General features: G+C 52.3%; 2 protein-coding genes across 2 annotated transcripts; one reads left to right on the top strand and one right to left on the bottom strand.

Annotated features, from left to right (window-relative positions):
- Window positions 1–1,651: 1,651 nt before the first annotated feature.
- On the bottom strand, window positions 1,652–3,024 carry LOC114055456 (noggin-like). Its single transcript, XM_027879575.1, has one exon. It carries the CDS (start codon window positions 2,566–2,568, stop codon window positions 1,726–1,728), a length of 843 nt encoding a protein of 280 aa, XP_027735376.1. The 5' UTR covers window positions 2,569–3,024; the 3' UTR covers window positions 1,652–1,725.
- Window positions 3,025–4,903: 1,879 nt separating this feature from the next.
- On the top strand, window positions 4,904–10,244 carry GALR3 (galanin receptor 3). Its single transcript, XM_027879567.1, has 4 exons — window positions 4,904–5,335; window positions 5,888–6,779; window positions 8,271–8,372; window positions 10,197–10,244. The coding sequence occupies exons 1-4, from the start codon at window positions 4,986–4,988 to the stop codon at window positions 10,242–10,244; spliced, it is 1,392 nt and encodes a 463-aa protein (XP_027735368.1). The 5' UTR covers window positions 4,904–4,985.
- The last annotated feature ends 4,818 nt before the right edge of the window (window positions 10,245–15,062 follow it).

Raw genomic sequence — 15,062 nt, 5'->3', positions numbered from 1 at the left:
GATTTTGTTTAATTTGCCTGCTGATAAACTATGATATGGAGTTCCCTTTCTGTGGCACCAGACACACTCGCAGTGCTGCAAACCCTTTTCAACAAGCAGTATTTTGGCACGGGGAATGTAGTGGGGAAAGGGCAGGGGGATGTGCTCAGGCCCCTCTTGCAACCTGAGAGGTGAAGAGATGAAGCTTCAGCCAGATGGGCTCTGGTACAGGGGGTTAAAACCCTAAACTGAATCACTGCTGTTTTAAGCCCAGTGCACGTGCACCCCCCCTTTGCTCCCACCTACCTGCACACCTCCATTGCACACCTGTACCATGCTCCCTAGCACCTCTCTCCTGCTGGTCCCCAGCCCTGGTCTCCCCCTCTCCCCTGACCTTCTGCAGGTTGCCCTGCTGTTGTCTCAGCTCTGCTCAGGGCAGCCAACCCAAGCAGTTTAACCCTGCTCCAGCTTTGAAGTCCTCCTGAATGGCAGAACAGCCATACAGATGTCTTGCTGCTCAGCTGCAAGCCAGAGCAGCAGCAGCCTCCCTCCCGCGATACACACAATTGTTCTTGTGTGCACATGTGGGCTCCCCCCTTTTCCTCCTCCTCGTCTCACCAGGCGCACTGACCTCCCTCTCCCCTCCGTATCGCTCAGGCCTCTCGGCAGCCAACTCCCTGCACTCTGTTCTGCATCTCTGCCTGCTTCAAGGCCAGGCTCTGCCGCAGACTGTGGGGCTGTCTGGGGAGCAGACTGGGAAACGCTGGAGCCCTGGGAAAGCAGGAGGGTCAGATGATGGCACCGTGGAAATGAGTAATGCAGAGCTCATCAGCTGCAGGCACCACGCTAATATTGCTATCCCAGGCAAAGCCTCCAGCTCTTTATTTCTTAAAGGCCTCCCAGCCTAGATCTGATCTACAGCTCTATGCAGCTTTTAGCCCAGAAGGCAAAGGATGTTTTGCTGAGTGGAATGTAGAGGCAGACACCGCTTTTCAAGGATGTTCCCAGCCTGGGCTCCCTGACCTACCTCAGACCTTATGTGCTACTCTGACAGTCCCAAATCTGGAGCTGTCACCCTCTACATCATGGGATAGGTGGGGCATTCATGTATCTTACCCAAAGCAGAAGACTGTCCTATCCTGTCCCATTTCCATATGCACCCAGCCCTACAGATGCTTCCAGCCTTGGGTCCCTGCCCACTTCTATCCTTGTTAGACTGCCTCGTTGCAGTCCCAAAACTGCCCCTCTGCCCCCTGATGCCCTGTAGCTTCTCTACCCACCACTGATTCCACCTCGAGCTGTGACCCCCTTCCCTCTAGTCCTTCCCTGCTGACATTCCCCTGCCCTCGCTCCCTTGCCTGCTGCCCTACCCAGGCAGACAGGGATGCTCCAGCTTGGACTGAGCCAGCTGGGGCTGATGCAAACAGGGTCTGAGCCTGCTGTTTGGTGCCACAATTTTCCCATGCCTCATCCTTTGCTGGAGATAAATGCTGCACACAGGCCTCCACTGGTGCTAATGCCTGCCTGCAGTGGGTGAGGGGCGAAGCAGCTACATACAACCCAGGGGTTTTGGCAAGAAAGAGCAATGACAGCAGCCGTCCCCACTTCCTTTCTGGAGGTTTATTTCTCCGTTTGGGGATTCCCCCCAGATCTGAGGGTGAATCCAGGCAGACTCTTGCCTTTTCAGGCCTTTTTGGCTGCAAGAACAAGTACCAGGAGGTCCCTCCGTAGCCCCCTGCAGCCCCCTCAGCGGCAGGAACACTTGCAGGCAGCCACAACGGGGTAGGGGATCTGTCGCCAGGTGCAGTTTGGTGGGCCAGGGTGCTGGGGTACCCAGCAGTGCCAGGCCAGCAGCTTGATGTGAGTGAGCTGTGTGGGGCGGCAGGTCATGCCAGGGGGCCAGGAGCAGCCAGGGGGTCCGGTGTCACAAGCGGTGTGGCGCACCCAGCGGGGCCAGAAGACAGGTCCCAGGTCGACCCAGGTGGAGGTGAGGCGGCAGGTAGCCTGTTCCACCAGCCACTGCCGCAGGCGGCGGGCCAGGACCCCCCGCAGCTCAGGGGGCAACCCTGGGCCGGGGGGCAGCAGGCTGGGCAGCTCCAGCCCCTCCACCTCTCGCCACAGCTTGCGGCGATAGCGCCCAGCACCCTCTGCCAGGTCCCTGCTCATGGACTCCAGGTTCTCCTCGAGGATGCTGCTGTTGCGACCTCGGGGCTCCTCAGTCGCCATCCAGAAGGGGTCGAAGGCTGAGCCCAGGAGTCGTCGCAGCCGCCCGGGGCGCAGGTGCCGGGGCTTGGGGGAGTAGCGGTAATCCTCAGGGGACAGCGAGAGGCTGTAGGGCCGCACTGGGGCTGAGGGGCGACCACGTAGCAGGTGGGCAGTGGGGTCAGCAGTGCTGGACAGTGTCGGTGGCAGGTCCTGAGGTTCCTCCAGAGGCGGTGGTGGGCCTGGGATGCCCAGTGCTGGTAGCAGGCAGAGGAGGAGGAGGAGGAGGCAGCGGCGGTGTGGTCCCTCCATGGTGAGCAGCTCTGTGGCAGGGTGCAGGCTTGTCATCTGCTGCATCCCCTGGGTTATCACCACGTCCCAAGGCATGCCCTTCCCCTTTTCCCTGGTTACAGCAGCTGATAGTGAGCTGGCAGGTCACCATGCTCCCTTCTGCTACAGGGGCATGTGGGATGGAGAGGTTGTATGATCCCTCCTGCCAGGCCAAGGGGTTCCACTGAGCCCAGAGGGGTATCAGGGCTGCTGTGGAGGGGAGAAAGGGCCAGCACCTCCTTCTCCGCATCCTGCTCCATCATTGGAAAAGGCGCCCAGACCTTCCCAGTGAAGGGAAACTGAGTCTTGCTGGGAAAAGATCACAAAGCTGCACTCTCAGTCTTAGCATACCTGTAAAGTCCTCAGGATACAGGTCCTGTCACCAGGGTGGACATGGCAATAGGGTAGCAGGACAGGAGAGCTGTGTGGGTCACTGTCATCTCTTGGCACATCAGCTAGCATCCATGCTGTCCCAGGCAACTGTGATGGAGCTGAACATCTGGAGATGGAACCTTCCTTGATAGAACCTCCTCACTCTGCAGCACTGGTGGCGTGCAGGTCTGAGCTGGATGGAAACCAAAACCTGCATTCTCCCCCTTCCCCAGATCAGACATTGTGGGAGAGGCTCAATCTGCTCAGAGCCATGCTATTAACAATTATTATTAACAGCTAGTAATAACAATTAATTGCTCACGCTCCAGAGGGTTTAGGGTCCTATCCCAAAGACAGGGCAGGGACCAGGCTGTATTCATGTTCCCTGGAGGTGTTGGATAACACATCCTGAATATCCAGCACTGAGGAGTGGCCACTGGGGTCCATGGGACCCTTCCCCCCTCCATCCTCCCTCTCCCACCAGAAAGTAGTGGGTTTTTTCTCTGCCACTCCCTCCTCACTGGAACAGGGAGCAGCTGAGCCTGCAGGAAAGCTGGGCAGAGAGGAGTTAACTCCAAACCCAACCTCAGAGAAAGGGGAAAAAAAAATCAACACAGATCTATGGATCAGCAGCAAGAGCAGAGGGAGGGGAAAAAGGGGGAGACAGAGAGAAAGGAGAGGAGTTCCAGAAGGAGACAGAGCAGAGCTGGTGGTAGGCAGGGGAAGGCAGCGGAGCACCAGGCAGGAGTGACTGGGGTGACCAAGCTGCCTGGATAAACTCTTTGGTAGTCTGCATCCTCCTTGTCACCATTACCTGGGCTGGACCAGAGGTCTCCCCCTCCCCAAGCGAGTGGCAAAGCTCCAGGCCCTTCCTTGAAAAGGTGAGTACTGGCTTCCCAAGCTGAGAGGTGGCCTCAGGCTCGCTGAGCAGAGACACCCTGGTGCCCATGCATGCCCAGAGGGAGGCCGGGCTCCTCTGCTCCAGTGAGGAGATCTCATGGGGCCAGATGGATAGCTATCAGTAGGACAGAGGGGACAGAAGAGCCAGAGAGGCAGAGAAAGTCTTTTGGTGTGATATACATAGGAGCTGGGAAAGAGAAGTGGTGTGAGCTGAGACATGGGGGAGCATGGGGTGAAGGAGCTTGCATGACCCAAAACAGAGTTAATTGAATGTCAACAGCAGCTAGATAAATGGTGTCTTTCTCTCACAGTTACTGCTCAGAGAAGGACAATTTGTTCTAGTGATAGCAAACAAGGGGAAGGTTCGTTTGGAGATAGGCTGTTGGCACTCTCTGCCTGAGTGCAGTGTTACGCAGGGCAGGAGAAAGTTTTGCAGTAAATCACAATACCTTGAGCTGCGGTAACAACACGCTTCTCTGCAATGATCATCGTGTGGTATTTCAGGCAGCTCCTCATGTAGCTGCCACCATCCAGCCCATTACCACCTCTCAGTATCGTGAAAAGACGCCCTTAATTGCCTCTCCTCTGTGGAGCATAGCTACTGCACAGGGAGCAAGGAGCAGCCAGCTCTGGAGCGGAGGTGGCCCCAGCTTAAGGAGTTCCCTTGTGAGAAGAGTATGTTGGGGTGCTGCTGCTGTGGGGTGTGATCCAGGCATCAGGTCCCTGCTGACGGAGGCGGCACAGCCCTGGGCTGAGTGTGCCAGGATCACTTGCAGCCCATGGGAGCCCCCTTCCTCATGGCCTCCTGGACAAGCCTGGTTGAATACCAGCCAGGGTTTAGACTTGCCAAAGCTAGCAATCCCAAGAGGTTTAGCAGCTTTGGGACTGTAGGAGGAATATAGTGGAGGCCAGGTGGCAGGGTAGCGGAGACCCTTTGGGGGGCTGGGAGCACAGGAGATGCTGTGGTGGGAATGTGAATCTGGGCTGGAGAAAAGGGCTTCAGCTCTGCTCAAGCCAGGTGTGTGCTAACTGATCCCAACAACATTCTTGCCAGCAACATCATGGGGATCTTGGTGTCATCATTTAACCAGCTGGTTGAGATTGGCATCTCTGGGAGAAACATGGGTGTCAAAGGCTGGGATCAGGCACCTTAGGGCTTTCTCTCTTTCTCCCCATGCAGGTCCCCACGGTCAGGTGGGGAGATGCCAGAGGGCTGGAACATCTCTTCTAATAGACTGGAGCTTCAAGCAGCAGGGATTATTGTACCCATCATCTTCTCCCTCATCTTCCTCGTGGGTACTGTGGGGAATGGGCTGGTGCTGGCTGTGCTGCTGCAGAATGGCCAAGTCAAGTACACCACCACCAACCTCTTCATCCTTAACCTGGCTGTGGCTGACCTGTGCTTCATTATCTGCTGTGTCCCTTTCCAGGCCACCATTTACACCTTGGATGGGTGGCTCTTTGGGGCCTTTGCCTGCAAGGCTGTGCATTTCCTGATCTACCTCACCATGTATGCCAGCAGCTTTACCCTGGCTGCCGTCTCCATTGACAGGTAAGTCTCCCCTTCTCTTTGAGTCTCTCAGCTCAGAGACAATGCGTTTGCCACCCCTGAGCTAAGAGGTGGGAGAAAGGCTGCCCTGTTGAGTGTCCTGTAAGAAGCAGCTGGGTTTCTCCAGGGGCAGAGCCAGCAAAGCCAGCTCCCCATGTCCTTGTCCTCCACAAAGCCAAACTCTCAGCTTGATTACTGGCTCTCACTTGGGAAGGAGGAATGTCTACCATGCGTAACCAAGAACAGTAAAAGCACTGGGACAGCAACACACCTCAGAGGAGACAGTAGAGCCTTGCTCCTGTCCTTCCTTTCCCTGGTTCAGGAGTCACACTGCTTGCCCTTCCTGAGCTAGTGCAGCAGAGTGGATGATGGAAATCCCAGCCTCACTGTTAGAATGACCCTGACATAGTTGTGAATTCACTGTAACCCTCACTCCCAAGATGTGTGGGAGGGGAGTGATGAGTGCCTGCATGGGTAGGGGTGCACAGATGGCAGCCCCACAGAGCAGGAGAAATACCTCATCTCACCCATCCTTCTCCTTCCCCTCCTTGGCAGGTACTTGGCCATTCGCTATCCACTGAAGTCCCGTGACCTCCGCACCTCCCAAAACGCAGGAGTGGCCATTGCAGTAATCTGGTCACTGTCACTGCTCTTCGCAGGGCCTTACCTCAGTTACTACCAGATAATCCACTACCATGGTGTGCCCATCTGCGTCCCCATCTGGGAGGACCAGCGCCGAAAGGTTCTGGACATCCTCACGTTTGTCTTTGGATACCTCCTGCCTGTGACCGTGGTGAGCCTGGCATACCTTAGGACCGTCAAGTTCCTGTGGACCTCCGTAGACCCCATAGAAAGAATCTCAGAGTCCCGGAAGGCCAAGCGTAAGGTCACCAAGATGATTGTGGCTGTGGCCATCCTGTTCTGCCTCTGCTGGCTGCCCCACCACCTAGTCATCCTCTGCTTCTGGTTTGGCCACTTCCCCTTCAACCGAGCCACTTATGCTTGCCGTCTGGCTTCCCACTGCCTGTCCTACACCAACTCCTGCCTCAACCCCATTGTCTACGCCCTCATCTCCAAGCACTTCCGCAAGCATTTCAAACAGGTCTTCACCTGCCTCTTCTTCCAGAACAAGACCAGGAAGAAGAAGAAGAAGAGAGCTGGAAGAAAATTCCATATGGTCAATGTGGACAGAGGTTTCACCAACAGCACCAGAGGTTTCTGTGGAGGCAACACTGAGGCGACTCAGGTTCCAGAAGACACCAGGAAGAGGGATCATGAAGGTGCCAGTCATGCCAGAGCATGGACTCAGCAGCTTCAAGATGCCATGGTCTCTGTTAAAAAGGGGATACTGGAGGAGGAAAGTTTGGCAACAGCTTGCCATTCCCTAGACATGACCCCTCTAAGAGGAACTCAGGAGTTTCTGACTGTTCACCACATTTTCCAGCCAGTGAGTAGCCACTCTATTCCCAAACAGGCCAAATAATGTGAGGCAGAAGGGAATGGATTCAGCAGAGCCACCAAAGATCCTGTGGCAATGGTAAACCCATTGCCCCACTTGCCTTCACTCGCTGGTCCATAGCATTCACCTAGGAATGTCACAATCCACCTGACCAGATGCAGAATGGAAGGATATGGTAATGTGATGCCAAGTGACCTGAGCAACACTCCTGCAACATATTCTAAGGATTCCGTTTCCTAACTCACTGATTTTGTGCATGCTAATTTTGTGCAATGACTTGAAACTCTGAGAGGGAGGCAATCAAAATGATAATATCCTGGTAGGAAATCCAGGCTGTTAAGGTCACATCAGAGCATGGGTGGGAAGGGTGGAGTTCACAGGGACCTGAATCTGAATAGAGTAGCTGGCAGCCTCTCTTCCTGAGGGCCCCAAGTGGAGAAACATTGTCCCCTGCCCTTCTTTTTCTATGTGCCAGGGCCAGCCTTCATCCACTTCTGTCCCCTTCCCTTGCCCCTGCATCCAGATCGAAGGAACTTTGCCAATACTGACTGGTGTACAGGGAAGTCAGCTGTCTGTGCCAACAAACACAATCTTCACAACAGTCACTGCTTTTACTCAAATGACTTATACCACTGTAGGAATGATGGAAACGCTTGTGTGCAGGTACCTCTGTGTGTCTCCCCCTTGCACTGGTGGCTTCTCTGCAGTTCTAGGAGGAAGGTACCATCTGGCCAGTCTCTTCTCTCTACCCTGCCTCACCAGAAGTACTCACTGGAGGATGATTCCTAGAGCTCTGTTTCACCTGGCTTTAGCTCTTGAAAGCAGATCTTGAAGGTCACTGGCCCAATTCCTAGAGCTGCTTGAAGTTCAGAAACATTTCTTGATAGCCATCCTCAGTTCTTTTTAAACAAACCCAGTAAATCCTCTTTTCATTGCATTGTTCTTACCTGATCCACACCTCTGCTTACTTTCTGTTTGCCTTTTGCAAATTCCTGAGGGATTGCTGCCTCCTCTTTGATCTTTGTTTGCTACTTGGAATTTCATCCCTTCCTTCTGGGGCTGAAGGTCCTCTGGCTCCCAGAGCAGTGACGTTATTCAGTGATATTAGCCCCACATGCACTGTTTATTCACTTGGCCAGACATTTTTTCCCTATATGATGATGCTGATGGTGAGTGAATTGATGGCTGTCATCAAAGCAAAAGAAAGTAGCCAAGCTGCAAAATGAGCTGTGGAGCCAGGTGACAATCGTGGTGAGGTAAAGGAGAAAGAAACAGGCCTGTCACACCCATGTGCACTTAGCTCAATCCTTAGTGCTCCTTTCTACATAGTGGAAATGGCTCCCAGGAGACCACGTGGTCAACACCTCTGAGCGGGTTGGGACATCTTTCAAGACTGGCCACTGTTGTGGGACAGCTGTGGGACCCATGTCCACCTGGGAGAAAAACTTTCCCCTGCTCTGTCCCTGCTGCCCCGAGCAGCTACGGAGGAACCTTTGGCTGTGGCAGCAGCTCAATGACACCCTGCAGCGGGGCCAAGAAACCTCCCAGTCGGACAGTGGGAAGTGCTGCGGGGATGGCAGGGTAGGACAAGAAATCAGAAGTTGCTGGAATTTCTCTCCTGCTTGACCTTAATAAATCTGGTAATTGCCTTCTCCTGCCTTGTTTGCTGTGTGTTGGATACAATCTCTGCTGTGCACAGGGCTGTGCAGTGTGGGTTGGAGGTGGTGTAGGCTGCATGAGCCATCTGACCACAGATTCATTAGCATGGCAGCAATTGGTTTATTTGACTTCGCAGACACTGCAGAAGTGCCCAGAAGCAGCAAAGCTGAGGGTTTTAATATGACTCCAATGCTGCTGATGTTGAAGAGAGTCATAGGAGGAGACAGAAGCAGAGAGGGGGAAAGGAAGGGATGGTGAGAGTACACGGTGGAGGGGGTGGGGGAATACAAATGAGAAATGTGTGGGGCTGGGTGAGAGCCATCTCCAGGGACAGAAAGTGGTGGTGAGAAGGCAGAGCAAAGTGAGGGGCTACAAGCAGAGGGCAAAAGGGTGGACAAGAGGGCATGAGGGAGGTGGGAAGCAATGTGCTGGCAGAGCACTCATGTTTGGGTGGGAGACTTTTCCCCACACCAGCAGTGTCCTGCTGCTCCAGAGCTGGGGTGAACTTCACTTGGCATTGCTGGGACTCCAGTCTCACAGCAGCTTTCTCCAGCGTTTTTCTGCATCATCAGGCTGCCAGAGAAGCCCCTGAAAACAATGTCCAAGCAAGGCCTTTGATCAGTCTAGTGCACCTGGGAGGGAGGGGGCTGGTGGGATTTGCATTGCTGCAATGCTGTGGTTTGCTGTGGTGCCTGGCAGAGCCAGGTCTGAGCGTGTGGCTGACCTCACACAGCTCCTGTTTTGTCACATGGCCATGACATGAGTCATGAGAAGGGAGGGGGACCAAGCAGGATACTCAGCTTTCCCAGTGTGCCAAGTCCATGTGCTGCAGGTGACTGCAGCCACCCAAGGCCACCCTCTGCTGGATGAGATAGTTTTGCTCTGGAAACACAAGGTGTGTGATGCCACCTGACTTGCAAGTGTGAGCAAGACAGATCCTATCTGCCAGCACAGACCTGAGCCCTTGAGCCTCAGTCCTGTGGCCTGGGAGATTTGGTGATATTTAGAGGAAAACCAGAAAGAAGCCCTAGAAAGGGTCTAGAGAGGCAAAAAAGAAATCTCCGTTAGCATCACAGTTTCTGTGATGACAAGGGTTTTGCTTTCCTCCAGGATCATCAGACCCACACCTTATCCCCACTGAGATGGTTTTATGTTAGCAGTGAGAGATGAGGTCTCTCATTCAGACCCACTAAACTGAGTGCAAGTCCCCCAGAGCTCCTCAGCCACCACAGTCCTGTGGCCATGTCTGAGATGTCATCACCCCAGTTCAATATTCACAGTAAACTTTAGGTGACTGCAACAGCCCTCCTCTTCCTTAATTGTAAATGGCATTCAATTAGTGCTGTATGGATCCTGAGTATGTAACTCTTAACATGAGGTAGATCTGCACTCATAATTTCTTAAGAGCAGGTTGAAAGAGGGAAAGCTTGGCAAAAAATGTTTAGGGAAAGCAGTGACATTGTGGGAAACACAGACTTCCACACTGAAAGATGGGAAACAATGACAGATTGTCACTGCACCAGTAGGTTTCAGAATGAACACCATTGCCCTGAACAAGGCAGGTCATTCTCTTTCCACAGCAGTTCACTTTCCTACATCCCATTGCCCACAGCCAGCATGTGCATGGAAACATCCCTCCCAGCAAAACCCTGCGGGTTGACTTTCCAGGTGGAGACACAAGGACTGGGTGCTACAGCAGACTCTCTAGCCTGGAAATCTGGAGGGACCGCACTTCTCTCTTTCTAGCTGGCAGAGAGGAGAGAGATCATCATTGGGAGCCAATTGCCAGCATGAGGCTGCATCAAATGCAGAGTTGCAGCCCCATCATGGTGTCCTGCTGTGCAGCCCCATCGGTGGTGTCCTGAGCCCTGCATGGACTGCAGAATCTGCTGGTGTCCTCACTTGTCTCGATGCATGGTACTGGAGCTTGTGTCAAAAGTAAAGGTGTTTTGGTCCCAGCAGTGCCCTGCAACGCTGTCAGTGCTGTAGATGTTGTGCGGCAGGGCTGGGTGACATCAGGCAGCTTGCAGAGCTGTGACGTGTGTGAGCAGAGCCACAATCTCCCCCTTATTTCTCTTCGCTTTCTGTTCCCTACTTCCATTTGTGTAAATCTTTCCTTATTGCTTTGTCCTGCCTGCTCTTAAATTCCCAGGTGACGTGGTATTTCTAACGCTTGCTGAAGCTGTTGTACCCCTTGCTGGAGCTCAGCTCCAAGGACACCCCTTTTTCTGTGTGGAGGCCAGCTGAAGAGCTGTGCTGGGAATTAGTTTTCTTTTCCATTCAAGCACTTGATGATGCTTTCTGCACTTCGAGCCTCCCTCACCTCCTATCCCTGTTTGCGATTCTCCCACCTCCCTCCCTCTGTGATGGCTAACACTCCTCTGCAGTTGATGCTCTTTAGAAACATGTCCAGATTGCCTTACCCACCTTCCTGGGACAGCAAGTTCTACAGCCACCCTTTGCACACGATGCCATGGCTGGTGGCCAGCTCACATGGCTCAACACACCTCTGGACAACACAAATACATACATCATTTCTACAGGTGAAGATTCACTACACAGCCTAAAGCACTGGAGGGAGAAGGGAACAGGAGTCAGGAGGTGATGTGGCACAGCTGGATGCTTCCTGTTTTTGCCTAGATGCAGCTGGGCTGTTTCTCACCCCTGATCCTGCTCCTCCTGGTCTCAGCTTGCAAAGGAAGCGGATCAGCTCAGAACTGACTGCTGCACATGGGGGTGAAGCCTAAATAAAACAGGACAGAGAAGACAAGGAAGACCTTGAGGAGAAGCTGCATTCAACATAAGTGGCTGCAAGCCCTGGACCCCTTCCCTAAGCTCTGCCTGGTGCTAAGCCCTGATTTTGGGGAGCACGTGAGCAGGATGGGCAGGCACTGAGTCTCGGTGGGGAAGGCTCTGGAGCCAGGAGGGAATTCCTGTCTGCCCAGTAACAGCATACATGCTCCAACCGGTTTCTCAGCTCAAAAGCAGAGGCGAAACAAAGATGTCACATCCTTGATAGATTTAATTAAAGCTGAGGGAGCTTGATTGCTGCTTTCCACGCAGCCTTCCCTCCAGACTGATTAGCATTCTGAAGTCTCTGCTCCCAGCTTCTTGCCTTAATTAATGACTCCTTGCTTGTATTTTCTTTCCTGCTTGTCATCACCCAGGCTGAAGAGATCATCTTTAACCCTGCATAGGCTAGTTTGCCACATTAGCCGAGTACTGCTGTTCCAAGAGCTGAAACAGAGATGAAATGGGAGAGGTGTGAGCAGGTTGGGGCTTTGCAGCTGGTGGTCAGCACCATCTCCTGTCTGTGGAGCAACTCAGTCCTGCCAACTGCGCACTGGTTCTGCTGTCTGGCATCTCCCTGGCATGTGGGACATGAGCCTAACACTGCTGGGAGGTGTCAGACCCAGGTGCCAAGAAGCTCATCCTGCTTATACCCCTGTGTGCAAATCTGGCAGTCCCAAGTGAAAATTCTGGTTACTTGCTTTTGGATTTAGCTGCTGGTTCCTAATCCACAATCAGCCTTAGCAGCTTGACAGCTGATTATGTTTTCCAACAACAACATGCCATCTTCCCTTCTCAGAGCTTTCAGAAAAAAAACAAAGAAATGCTGTTTGCCATAACTCTTTTATCAGCTTCCTAATCAAAACTTACTGACTCTTCCACCTACTCACCCCCTGAGCCCTCAGCTGCCTAGGGCTGCTCTCCCATGTGGGCCAGGCACACCACATGAAGAAGGCATCTTTCTGTAAGTACCTTTCTGTGAGAAGAGATCTATCTTGCTCACACAGTGAGCAGAGCAAGCAGATGAAAGGGTGGGAGGTTTCCCAGAGATGCTTCATGGGGTTTATCAGAGATGCTTCATTGGGCTTCCTTAGCAGCATAGGTAATTGCAGTGCTGGATTCGACGTGTGCTAGAAAGGCAAAGGTGGAGGAAATAAAGGAGTTCAGAAGTCAGAGATTAATTATTTTAGCTGCTGAAGAGCTGAACAAATTCTTGATGTTCACATACGTTACAGTGTGTGCTTCCTATTCGCTTGCATGGGCGAGTGGCTGCTTCAGAGAAAGGCCTTTTGCTTAGTAACATCCACATGGCTTTGCTGGGAGGCTTTGCTCAGGGCTGTTGCTTTTGCTGTGAGTCCTCAGTGAGACACAGGCAGGTTTTCAGTCTTCACTTGTTTGGATGAGCCAGATTCTCAAGCTGGCTGGTTTTGGTTACATCATACAGTACAGCAGCAGCTGCAGAGCCAGGGAGGTTGCTGCTGGGTTCAGTGGCTGGGGATTCAGAATGTCCCTGCAGTGCTGTGAATGAGGAGGGGAAATGGAAGGTATTTGGAGGTCAGGTAGTGGTGAGGGGGAAGCAAGGCCTAGAGTCAAGTCCCAGTTGATATCACGGCCCTGAGGACCAGGATACATCATCACTCAGGAAGGGATCTGGGAGGTGCGTTTGATGGTGTAGCACAAAGAAAATGAGGAGGTTGAACTGATTATAATGGCAAAACAAATAGCAGAGGAAAACTTGTGCTGTTGTTTCTATTGTCCATTACTGCAGCAGACACCGCTGGAAGATGCAGAAAGCTGCCACCAGCCTCATGGGTTGTGCTGGGAAATATATGCACGGAAATCTGTGGCCCAGGGTGCAAGGACAGAGGGAATAGCTGCTGGGAGAAGCTGAAGTTTCTAGGCCAGGAGCAGCAAAAAAAAACCAGACAGTGACAGTGAACAGCTCTTGGCAGTGTGAAGCCACCTTCTCCTCCTCCCCCAGAACCTCTTCTTTCGTTCTTTCTCTCCCTAGCACCTAACTTGTTCTAGATACAGCTGCTGAGCATGAATGGCTGATGCAAAGAAACATAAAACTTTTTTCCATCCAGTGCCAAACAAGTGATATGGCTCTCAGCAGTCCAGTGCTTCAGCCGTGAGGCAGGAAAGCAGAACTAACTGCAGTGATCCGCAGAATGTGATTCCTACATGATGCAGTTTTTTCCCCACTGAAAACCAGATGCCCTTTTCTCTTTCTTACCTGGTGTTACTGTTAAAGCAGAGGCAAAACTTCCCAAAACCCTGTTCGTTTTATTATTGATTGTGCTGCCTCTCCTCCCGTGGAGGGAGCAGTGCTGCACAAGAAGCAAGATAATTGCTCTTGGCTGTCTGCAGCACCCCCACCTTTCCCCTGTCAGGAGCTGTTATGAAAAAAACAGCACCAGGCGAGACAAAGGCTTGGAGAGCTGCGGATGAGATCACGTGAGCTGAGGCTAAAAGCTTCACTCTGAGTCCCAGCTAGATGTATTCCTGTTTTGAGGTAAGCTTCCAAGAGGTGTCTAGTTAGCAGACAACATCAGCAACTAAAGTAACTGCAGGGTTAAAGAGCATTTCAGCCACTTGCTCTTTGAGCACCTTAATGGTCTCCTCAGCAACAAGGCTGTTGAGGGCAGAAATGCTGACAGCTGAGTGTATATGGACACCAAGACCAGGCTGTGAAGACAGGAAGAAATAGGGAAGTAAAGACTGGACATGAAAGTCACCTGCTCCTCACACAGGGATCACACTGGAAATTCTCTGCACTGCCCAGAAGTCCCTCCCCAGCCCCTCATCCCTTTGCTGTCTCTTCACAGCACAGCCATTTTATCTAGCATGGGGCAAGGCACAAATTCAGCCACCACCTCCCCACCAGCTCCACACTTTTCCAAGAGTGCAGAAGTACTCCTGCTGAGATTCTCTGTCCTCTATTTGTTGGGTTTCACAGCAACTGCCTAGATTTAAAGTTTGGATTTCTTGGCTGTGGGAGTCAGGATCAGAAAAGGTCAGTCAGAAACCATGTACTTCGATCTGCAAACAGAGCAGTGTTTGAATTCAAACAACTTTGTGTTGTCGCTTCTGATTTTGGAACCAGCTATGAGAGTAGCAATTACCAAGTCCAGTGCTGCGTGTGGGGCCTGGAACACATGGCAAAGAAAGAGAAATGGGCTGCTCTGAAAGACAGAACAGGATTTTATTGAACTTTAAAATACAAAAACGTCAGATTGTCTCCCACCTCCTCAGCATCCTTCCCATCCAGCACATCATAATGAAGTGCCACTATTCACAGTGACAGCTCCAGCCCAACCACAAGACTGCTGGCCCCAGTCATGTCCTCCAGCACCTCATGGATGAACCCATTTAAAAGCCATGCCTATTTCTGGTATCTCAGCTTTGAACACAGAGGTCCACTTAACCTCTTCCTCGACAAGAGGTAGATATCAGAGAGCATGCTGACCTAAAGGTCTCTGAAGAATGCTCCAAACTGTGGCTGTTGCAATTTAAGCTGAATCCTAATAAGGAACTCTTCCCAAGCTGCGGGATGGGTATGGCTACCAGCACTACCATGGTGTGGTACACAGGTGGGAACTCAGATTACTACTGGGCATGTTCCTGTTACTCTGCTGCTGTTAGCATCCTATCAATGGGATTTCACGATCCTTGCTCCAAAACAAAGCAATCTAAATCTTCATTACTAACCACAGGGGAAGAAGTGAGAGAGCAGTAAAATCAATTCACAGCCCAGCTTCATCACTTCAGACTCACAGCAGAAGTCATTATTTGTTTCTCACACTGCACTTAAGGCTCTCC

Source organism: Empidonax traillii, unplaced genomic scaffold (assembly GCF_003031625.1).
Source record: "Empidonax traillii isolate 1590-97213 ecotype Southwest subspecies unplaced genomic scaffold, ASM303162v1 scaffold55:size2822071, whole genome shotgun sequence".
Taxonomy (NCBI): Eukaryota; Metazoa; Chordata; class Aves; order Passeriformes; family Tyrannidae; genus Empidonax; species Empidonax traillii.
Note: the sequence above shows the minus strand (reverse complement) of the source record. Positions and strands in the feature narration are given on the sequence as shown.

Excerpts from the sequence above, each read along its gene's own strand:
- LOC114055456 (XM_027879575.1), bottom strand. The coding sequence starts at position 2,568 with ATGCCTTGGGACGTGGTGATAACCCAGGGGATGCAGCAGATGACAAGC.
- GALR3 (XM_027879567.1), top strand. The coding sequence starts at position 4,986 with ATGCCAGAGGGCTGGAACATCTCTTCTAATAGACTGGAGCTTCAAGCA. Across the intron at positions 5,336-5,887 it reads GCTGCCGTCTCCATTGACAG|GTACTTGGCCATTCGCTATC; the intron begins GTAAGTCTCCCC and ends CCTCCTTGGCAG. Across the intron at positions 8,373-10,196 it reads AGTGCTGCGGGGATGGCAGG|CTGGCAGAGAGGAGAGAGAT; the intron begins GTAGGACAAGAA and ends CTCTCTTTCTAG.